This window comes from Talpa occidentalis, unplaced genomic scaffold (genome assembly GCF_014898055.3).
Source record: "Talpa occidentalis isolate TD23 unplaced genomic scaffold, MPIMG_talOcc4v2.1, whole genome shotgun sequence".
Lineage (NCBI taxonomy): Eukaryota > Metazoa > Chordata > Mammalia > Eulipotyphla > Talpidae > Talpa > Talpa occidentalis.
This window is the reverse complement of record NW_026555331.1, coordinates 122,847,449-122,856,898: the sequence shown is the minus strand read 5'-3', so window position 1 is coordinate 122,856,898 and position 9,450 is coordinate 122,847,449. Positions and strand designations below refer to the sequence as shown.

Below are 9,450 nucleotides of genomic sequence, written 5' to 3'. Positions count from 1 at the left end.
ATATCCCAGTAATCCTAGAGAAGAAATATTTTTTCAACCAATTTTTGAGCTCTAGGGTAAAGGTGTTCTTGAGGATTTCACAATTCTGAGTAAAAAGTTGCAGAAGAGTGGCAACTAAAGAAGAAAGGAAGCTGGGAGGAAGGGAGAGAAGAAAATACAGAGGAAGAAATATGTGTCCCCTTAATTACTTCCTGTTTCTATGTGGAGAAGGCTGTAATTGTGCTTAATAATTAACTCTGTGTGCCTGTTTTTCCTGTTCATATCTCTGGAAACAGATCAGCAGAGAAGCATCATGCTACAAAGATTCAGATTTTCCATTTTTGTGTTTGTGTGTCTCAGTTGTATTTTATGAAAGAACTTAGCTTATAAAAGGAAAGTTACTAAAGAGATTCATTCTCTTTCCTTGTTTTTAGTACATCACTAAGATGACAGAAACTGAAGGGATATTTGGAATCATCATTTAAGGAATGAGAGAGAAGTACAACAATTACCCTTTTTTTCCCCAAAAAAATAATGCAAGGAACACAAGAATAACTAAAAAACCTAGCTGAAAATAGGTATCACCAATTATTCTAAAGAATTTCCAGAGGCTTTCAATAATATGATAGTCAAATGCCAAGTGCAATGAAGTGATTAGTCTGTTTAAATGTAGAATGTTCTCCAACATAAGTGACACAAATGAGAAAAAACAAACCTGCAAATAAGTCTAAAACTGAACATTACTTAAACAAACAACTAGCCATGCCAATAGTTTTTCTCTAAGGAAGAGTGTTCTACAAAAAGTCCTATACTTTTGAAGTGCCAGCTTTCATAATGTCCTATTACATTTAAAATCTAAGTTCAATGACTGATGTTCTGATTTAAAGCATTAGAATGCTGACTTGGTTTTGATTCTGTAGCTCCAAGTTCTAGGCTGAATGTTTCTCTCCTTGTTTGATGCCAAGAACAAGATGGAGGAACCAATTAAACTGCACAGTCCATCCTTTATCCCTGCAAACTTCAATCTGATCGAGAAAATACTTTTTTGCATCCTCCTCACTTTTCCCCACTGTTAGGGCATCCCGAATGTACTCAATATCTTCTTTGCTTGTTAGCTGGGGCATTCCTGTCATCAGCATCATGGAGAACAGGATGATCAGCAAGTTGGTGTGATGGCGGAGTGCTAAGTAAGCCTTAACACAGACCTCCTGGATAAAGAAGAGAATGCTGTTACTGTTATGGTAACTAAGTGAGCCAGAGACCACCAGGCTGTCTCCTGGAATTTATACAGCATTACCCCAACCATGAGAAAAAACCAGAAGAAACAGGGTGGTTGAAAACCAATGAAGAAAACCTGTTTGTACGATCTCTTAAATGCTCCATTGTCACCAGGCTATGCTGAAGAAAGCTAAGTGACACAGATACATTGCATCTTACTTCTTACTATACTTTCCTATTTTAGTTTCTTTCTAGGATATTGAAGGTGGAAATTTCTGGAGTTTCTAAAGAGCAATGAGTCAGTTTTTGAATACCATGCTGAAATCAAGAAACTTGACATAAGTGTAAATAATGTTTGCTAAGAGTGAATGGAATCCAAAGAAATGGTGGAAACATGGTGTTTGAGATTCACTTTTCATCTTTCTTTTGCAATTTGTCCTATTTTAAGGAAACAGATGAATTAGCTTTTCATTGTCTGATTCTCAAAATTGTTAAGCAAACTTTAGGGATTTAACATGAATTCTGAATACTGAGTGGGACAGAGCTTAAAAAATGCTGTGGTTGGTGCCTTCCCCAGATGTCACAAGTGATACAGGTGCATTAAGTGTACTTATTAAGCACCGGGCATGCTTGTGCCAATGAAATTGTACCAAAGCATAAAAAAGGATGCAAGGGCCCCAATTTCATAGCATGAGAGTAGCCCAACTATAATATCGTAACTGGACAAAGATATTATGTGCTAAAGAAAATGAAAGTAAATGACTAGAGATATAAATAATACAAATAAAATACTGAGTAAAATAATAAAAGAGTAACACACCATAGCCAAAGAAGGTTTATTCCAAACTTGCAAGAGTAGTTTCATCATAAGTTGCTGTATTAAAATCCACTTTTGATTTTTACAAAGGTAGCATGTAGCTTTATAACTAAAATATAACAATATGAGGAATTATCTGAAATTTCTATCAAAATCATTTTGAATAATAAATATTGGGGTAACAAAGGAAGTATAAAATCAGAAAAGCTAAGGTAAGTTGCTAGCATTTACATATAACTTAATTGTCTTCTTGGAATACTGACCGGGAAAAAATATTATTGTAACTAGTTCTTATTAAATTAAATTTTTATGATATTAATAAATAGGCTGCTATAAATAGGAGTCAACAGTTAAAAGTACAATGAAAAGACAGATACTGCAAATAATGTTAACAAAAAATGGGATTCCTGGGATAAACATATATAAAACAATCAGAACTCATTTTTAAAAACTGGAGAAATTTCCTGCAGCAGTTGAAGAAAACAAACATCTGGAACAAAACAGCATGTTTCTCAGTGACAAGTCTGCTTATTACAAAGATGCAGATTCTTTTCAGATTAATCGAGATAATGAATTTCAATAAAAATTCCTATTGGATTTTTAAACTTACATATGGTTCTAGATTAGTCTGAAATAGTTAGCACCTGAGAGACCATTTTTAAAAGGTATAGTAATGAAAAACTGTGCTTGCCATACTAGATACTAAAATATTAAAAAATAAACAAAAAGACATATTTTAGATCATGTGAAATAGTGCCTATTCTAAGACATTCCATGGAACATCCAGAGATATACCTAAGTGCATAACAAATATTTATAATAAAAGGGACTTGTCAAATTACTAGGGAAATATCTATCACTTGATAAATATGGCTGGTATCACTGGCTTGTGATTTGGGGTGAAAATAAAGTTTGCTCCATATGATATAACAAAATAAATTTCAGATGAATTAAAGATGTAAATGTAAATCTTTATCTGAATAATCATTGAGTGGTAAAGAACTTTATGAAAATGACTTCCAAGGTGGAATCTGTATGGAAAAGGTTGAGGATTATAGAAATTTCAAAGATTTGAGAAAAAGAAAGTTATAAACCAAGTTAAAGAGGCAAATGATAAGATATATTTGCAAATAAGAATAAGATATATAAGTAAGATATATTTGCAAATAAGTAAGAAAGAGAGAAAGTTGGCGAGAAATATAGACCAAGGTATAAGTTAGAATTCACACAAAAATAGGTAATAAACATGAAAAAATATGCCACCTCTTTAGTAATCAAATAAATGTCACTTTAGATGGGAACATTCTACCAAATTAGAAAATATACTTTTATTAATGATAATACCCAAATGTTAATCTTTCATAGGCTGATGATAAATGGGAACAGGTATAGTTCTACTAGCAGACAATTTGATAATATGCATTAAAAGCTTTAAAATGTTATATAACTTAATTGTGGTTTCATGACTGATGGCACTTGTCAAAATTCAAAGAATGGTACCTGTAAAAAGGCTGAATTCCACTGTATATGAATTATGCCCAATTCCCTTGACTTTAAAAATGTCTGTATCTTTCACCCAGTAATTTCCATGTTATGGATTTACCTTTTTAAAATACTAATTTTGCAGTGATTTATCTACAAGCATGTGCATTAGAACATTGTTTAAAATATGTGGAAATGTAAAAGCATAATGTCCTACAACAGGGGATTTATCAAAAAGGTCTGTGAAAGTCTATGTACAGTTGTATGCTCTAGAATGATACTTCAGAAGAACATTTAATAGCCATGTTAAATTGTTTGAGTTGCAAAACAGTGAACACAATATATTTCTATTAAAAAAGAATAGAGATTTTCAGGGCAGGCTGTTAATAGTAGTTTTTTGTTTGTTTGTTTTTGCTTTTAGATGATTTCATCTGTTCCACTTGCATGTGGCAGGGTACTCTGTGGTGGTCATGCCTGTGTCCGTCTGTCTGTCAAGGCCATGAGCCATCATCCTGTCCAAGTACGAAAACTAATGAGCTATGATGGTTTTTTAAAAAGTGAGCTAGTGCATATAAAGTGCCTACCACAGAGGCTGGCTTACAGTGAGGGTTCAGTAATTGGTAGTCTGCTCTCTTCCCCACCACGGAGGTAGATGACTCCACATCTCCTCTCTGCTGACCATGAAGTGGAGACTCAACAGACCGGAAATGGACTGCTCCTGCTGCAGCCCAGGCATGGCTTGTCCCCTGGCAGCACCCCAATGCATCAGTGCCCTTGCATTCTTAATGGCTCTGCTTACATCTGGAAATAATTTTCTTTTGCTCATCCGTGGAACCTACTGAGGTCTCTCTCATTTCTTGATAATCAGACAGACTAAGGGCAGATTTCACCCCAGGCAACAGTCTCATTAATTCACCATCTCGCACAATTTTCACAAGGGCATCGATGTGGATGCCTTTTGATTTTGAATTGTAGAGTTCCTTCTGAGTTATAATTATTTTCTTTCCTTCTGTACACTGGGGGCTCTGGCAACTCCTGCTGTCTGAGCCCACTCTGTGGTCAAACTCTTTAATAGAAAATTTCGAGGAGGAAAATTAATCTAGGGCCAAGTTATTAGAACACCAATCCATAAGTGCTTGGGAAACATTTAAATGGCAGTGCACTGACTTACCCAGTGTCTTCGCACACAGAGACATGTTAAAGAAAAGTGACTGTCCTGTTTGTTAAGGCATCCTACCACTGTAAGTAATTTCTGCTGACTCTAATTTTTATTCAGTTAGTTCTGATTTCCACATAGTAGGACTTCTTTTATGAGAAATAAATATCATCCCCCAAATTGAATTGCATGCCTTATACTTGTCAGACACAATGTTTAAATTCTGGCTGGCTGCGTAGCCTTAGAGACTTAGTAAAGATTTAATTATCTTCTGTCTAAAGGCAATGTGGAACAGTGACTAAAAGCACAGATTCACACCTTGCTGTCTGGATTCAAATCTTGACTTTATTACTGACAAGCTGTGTGTCAGCAGAGAAGTTCCTTAATTTCTCTGGATCTCAGCTTCCTCATTTTACAAATGTTTCCTTTGTAAAATAGGAATGAGAATAATAATACAAATTTCACCTGGTTGTGGTGAGATTGAAAGACTATGTAAGTTGTGGATTATTGTTATTAATAGCATGAGAAGCTGAATTATTGAACACACCTTTCAATGCTGCAGTGCCACCGTTTCATCTAGATGGCCTGTACAAAATGTCTCCTCAGACCAAGATGATGAGGGAGTCGGGGTGGGAGCTGAGCCTCCACTCCAGCCAGTATTGAGGGAGCAGAGGATGGAAACACAGGGCACACTGGTCACATCTGCAGGTGCTTCTTTTGTTTTGAGGGCACTGCACCATGAGTACTTGCTCCACGGACTCAAGCTGAGTTTCATTTCTGTCCTTTGTACTCAGTCATGGGGTCTGTGAGAGCATCCTGATCATACTGTTGTGGCCCAGAGATCTGTGGTTTGAGGGGCTATGAGGATGTGGCTCAGGGAGCTCAGGGGGAAGCACAGAACACAGAAGTTACTGGATGTAGCAACAGAATTTTCCCATCAGCCAGGGCTGCCTGTCATTGACCTCAAACATCCTCATTCTGTCCTTCTCAACTGCCTGTTGAAGGCTTTATATTACTGAGCAGAGACAGGGTAAGGGAAGAATCTGATTTCAGGGACTTGCTTTAATATATTTGTTAGTGAGTGCGAAAGTAAGGAACACTGTGTTATTGTTAATGTCATTGGCTGGAACATTCTCCATTAGTAGCTAATATATAGATTAAGCCTTCTTAGTACATCTGGTGTTAATTTCATAGTTGATTCAAATGCCTTAATTATAGCATCTAGTACCAAAGCAAAGCATTGTTTTTACAAAGCTACCACACCCACAAGTGTTGGGAATAAAGGAATTCATTACCATTTCAGGGTCAAAACTTGGACTTGATGTATTAACTGGTCCAACTTATCAGTTCACTAAATTAAAAAACTACTTTCTACACATAATCTATTCATATCTTAACCACTGATCAGCTGCTTTAGACTATCCAAGGTCATATGGAATAGGCCTCTTTTTCTTAAAATGAAACTACATCCGCATGTACAATGTGGAAATGAAATATTACTGTACATATCCACAAAAATGAGGAAGAAATCTCAGAACCATAAAAGAAAAACTTCAGGAAAACAATCTAGGGCAAAAGGAAGAGAAAAAAGAACTCACAAACATCCATCAATGAAAAAGAATATTCGTACTTACCCACTACTCCTAAATAATACTGCTGCCTCTGTCTGCTAGAGGATGAAAACACTGGAGAAGTACAGTATTTCAATCCATGAAGGAGGGTTTTATTTGGTTTTTTTTTTTTAATATTAAAAAATCAATGAATTGGCTAGGCATTTCTTTCAAAGTTATTTTGGCACAGGAAATGTCACTGATTGGTAGACCTAATAATGCAGGAAGGAGCACTTTCTGGTAAATCTGAGGGAAGAGAAGAGCCAACACTAGCCTGTGCATGTGTTGAGTTTGAATTGGGATTCTTATCTTTTAGGACTTCTTAGGAATGATTCTCAGAATAGTTGTGTTTATCGGGGGCAAGGCTGTGTTGCCATCTTCTCAAATATTTAGACAGAAGATCATTAGAAACCCACAGGTTACAATTAAATTGTTCTACTTTAGTCAAATATTCTAAATAGCCTATATTTTTTGTGTGTGTGCATACCTGTGATTTATTTTCTATTCTTTTTCCAAAAGGGATTGGAGGTGAATTATTTAGATACACAGAAGTCAAAATAGCATCACTTAGAAATGAGTAGAAAAAGTGAAGAGGGTAACAAACAAGTAAATGTTCCACAATGGACATGGAAAAGAAACTAAAACTAAGCATTACAAATCTTATACATTTGCTTTGGACAGACTTCAAATAAATAGGTAGCCAAAGGGAAAATCTAAGCTGCTATTTAATCTAATTTTCAGAAGATTTTAAAAAGCTAGTTTTTTAGAAGATACAGTTTTTCTAGAAACTAAGACCTGATACAAGTTTCACAAAAGGATCTTTATAAAGAACATACTTTGTAACATGATCAATAGTATCCCTGATAGGGCCTCCCCAGTGGCGCAGTGGTTGAGCGAGGGTCCCACATGGCATGCAGACCTCTCCTGCCACCCTCTGCTCCCCTCAGCAGTGTACTTCGGTCCTTCTGCCTGCTCTGCTCCCCGCTCTGGCTCTGGTGAATTCTCTCACCCTCCCGCACTTCTGACTGTACCCAGTGCTTGTATAAATAAATAAATAAATCTTTAAAAAAAATAGTATCCCTGATAATATTCTTATGGTAGACAAAACAATTCTCTAAAAGAACCTAAACAAGGGGAAATTGGTGCCAGTTAGAAGGCTACTTTTGGTAAATGTTTAACCATAACAGGACTTAGTATCTTCAGCACTGAGGGACACTGCTCGTTGGCCTCACCCAGGGTGATCTTTCTAGTCTTGGAATTCATTTCTTGTCTAGCAAAGTGATACCATTTGAAAAGCTTATCCAAGTCCTAATAATTTCACAACTCCACATCTGGGTTTGACATCACACCAGCATATAAAAACTGCTATAAGTGACTGATTCTGGACCCGTCTCTGAGAGCATCTTCTAATGGCTAGCAGGAAGAGAGTAAAGTACTGTGAGTCTCCAGACCCAAATGGGGGAAACTGAGCCTGAGTGGGTCAGGGTGCAAATACTAAGAGAAAATCCTTTATCAATATATTATGGGCAATTCGACCAATCAACTTGTTATCTCCATTTGACCTATAAGTGACCTTTGTTATAGTAATTTGTGATTAGTGATACGAAATACTAGTCTCATGCCCTTGTTTATGTTTTTGTTTTTGTTTTTGTTTTGTTTTTTTTTGGCCTGGATGTCCCTTACCTTCCCTGCATCTGTTTGGCAAAGCAGAATTGAATGTAGCCGGTAAGTTTCTGAAAACAAACAAAAAATTAACAAAAAAACCCCTTCCTTCTGCTCCCTCTGCAAACTTCTGTTGAAAAGTCCTTTGTATTTATGCAGTTGTTTATCTACGTCTTCTGCCATCCTAGAGGAAGGGCAACAAGCAGAGCCCTGGGGAAGGAACTGAGACTAAAGAATTAAAATAACTCATCTCCAAGATGAGAGTTAGACAACAGCAGAGATAGACTTTTGGTGAAAGAAATTTCTTAAAAATCTGAGTCAGGACTCTATCTGGGCACAGAGCTGAGCCTGTAAGTTGAAGGGTTTGTGGGACCCACAAAAAGGCTGCCGAGAGTAGAAAGTGGGCAGGGCCTGAAAAAACTGACATTTTAGATGAAACTAACACAGCAAATGGGCTCCAGACATCTCTCTTATGAAATGCTTCTTAAGAGTGACATCTAGGGGCAAGTGTCTTTTCAGTACACTCATCAAACTGCCTGCTTCGCGTGATTTGTTTTGGAAGATGTTATTTGGCTTCCCTGATTTCCTCAGCTTTGTCTCATGAACATTTGCTCTGTGCCTACTGTGTGGAAAGAACATCTTCAAAAGGCTTGTCTGCATGAGGCCAGGCCATTCACACTCCGGGATGCCTGTCCTGCACTAGGGCATACCACGGGCATACACTGCACGTTCTATTCTCAGGGCATGCATTACTGCTCTGATTGGAAAAGAAAATATGCAGTGTTTATAAGTAACAAAATGTCACAAAAATGTGAATAAGTACCACAGAACACCTGCAGATTTTCATTATTTAATAAAACAATAGTGTCCATAATTAGGTTACTTCCTCTACTGATGTACAGATGTTTAACCTGCATCTTGAAAGTTTATTCACATCCATGTGATGACAGTTTGTCTGTGCCTGAGTTACTGTTTCATAAACTCACAGAAGTGCAATGTGTTATGGGGGAGGGAGAGGCTGGAGGGGTCATCTAGTCACTTCCTACGTGTACCTGATGCGGGGGACTGTCCCTCCAGTGACGCCCATTGGTCATTTACAGGTCTCAGGCCCCCTGGCAGGGCTCAGGTCAGATGAGCTCTGCTGTGTAGTGTGGACGGGAGAGAAAACAACACACTAGTGCAGCTTATTACACGCTGCAGTAGATGCATGAGGGAGACATGTAGGGGGCTGAGGAAAAGACTAACACAAGGCACCTAATTTAGAAGTCTGCTCTGGGCCTCCCCGGTGGCACAGCGGTTGAGCGCTGGGTTGCGAAGCTGCCGGCGGCCTCGGAGGCGCCGGTTCGATCCCCAGCTGCTCCCCGGCCACCGGAGTAGGGTCCCACATGGTGCGCAGACCTCTCCTGCCGCCCGCTGCTCCCCTCAGCAGTGTACTTCTGTCCTGCCTGCTCTGCTCCCCGCTCTGGCTCTGGTGAATTCTCTCACCCTCCCGCACTTCAGACTGTACCCAGTGCATGTATAAACAA

The 9,450-nt window shown here is 38.0% G+C and overlaps 1 protein-coding gene across 3 annotated transcripts in view; it reads right to left on the bottom strand.

The window, feature by feature from the left end:
* Nucleotides 1-479: 479 nt before the first annotated feature.
* PIK3CG (phosphatidylinositol-4,5-bisphosphate 3-kinase catalytic subunit gamma) overlaps nt 480-9,450 on the bottom strand; it is a 30,889-nt gene continuing 21,918 nt past the window's right edge. For all 3 annotated transcript variants that reach the window (XM_037511504.2, XM_037511513.1, XM_037511528.1), the window contains one exon: nt 480-1,187. In XM_037511504.2, coding sequence (XP_037367401.1) covers nt 909-1,187 — 279 coding nt within the window. In that variant the 3' untranslated portion in view covers nt 480-908. The remainder of the gene's footprint in view (nt 1,188-9,450) is intronic.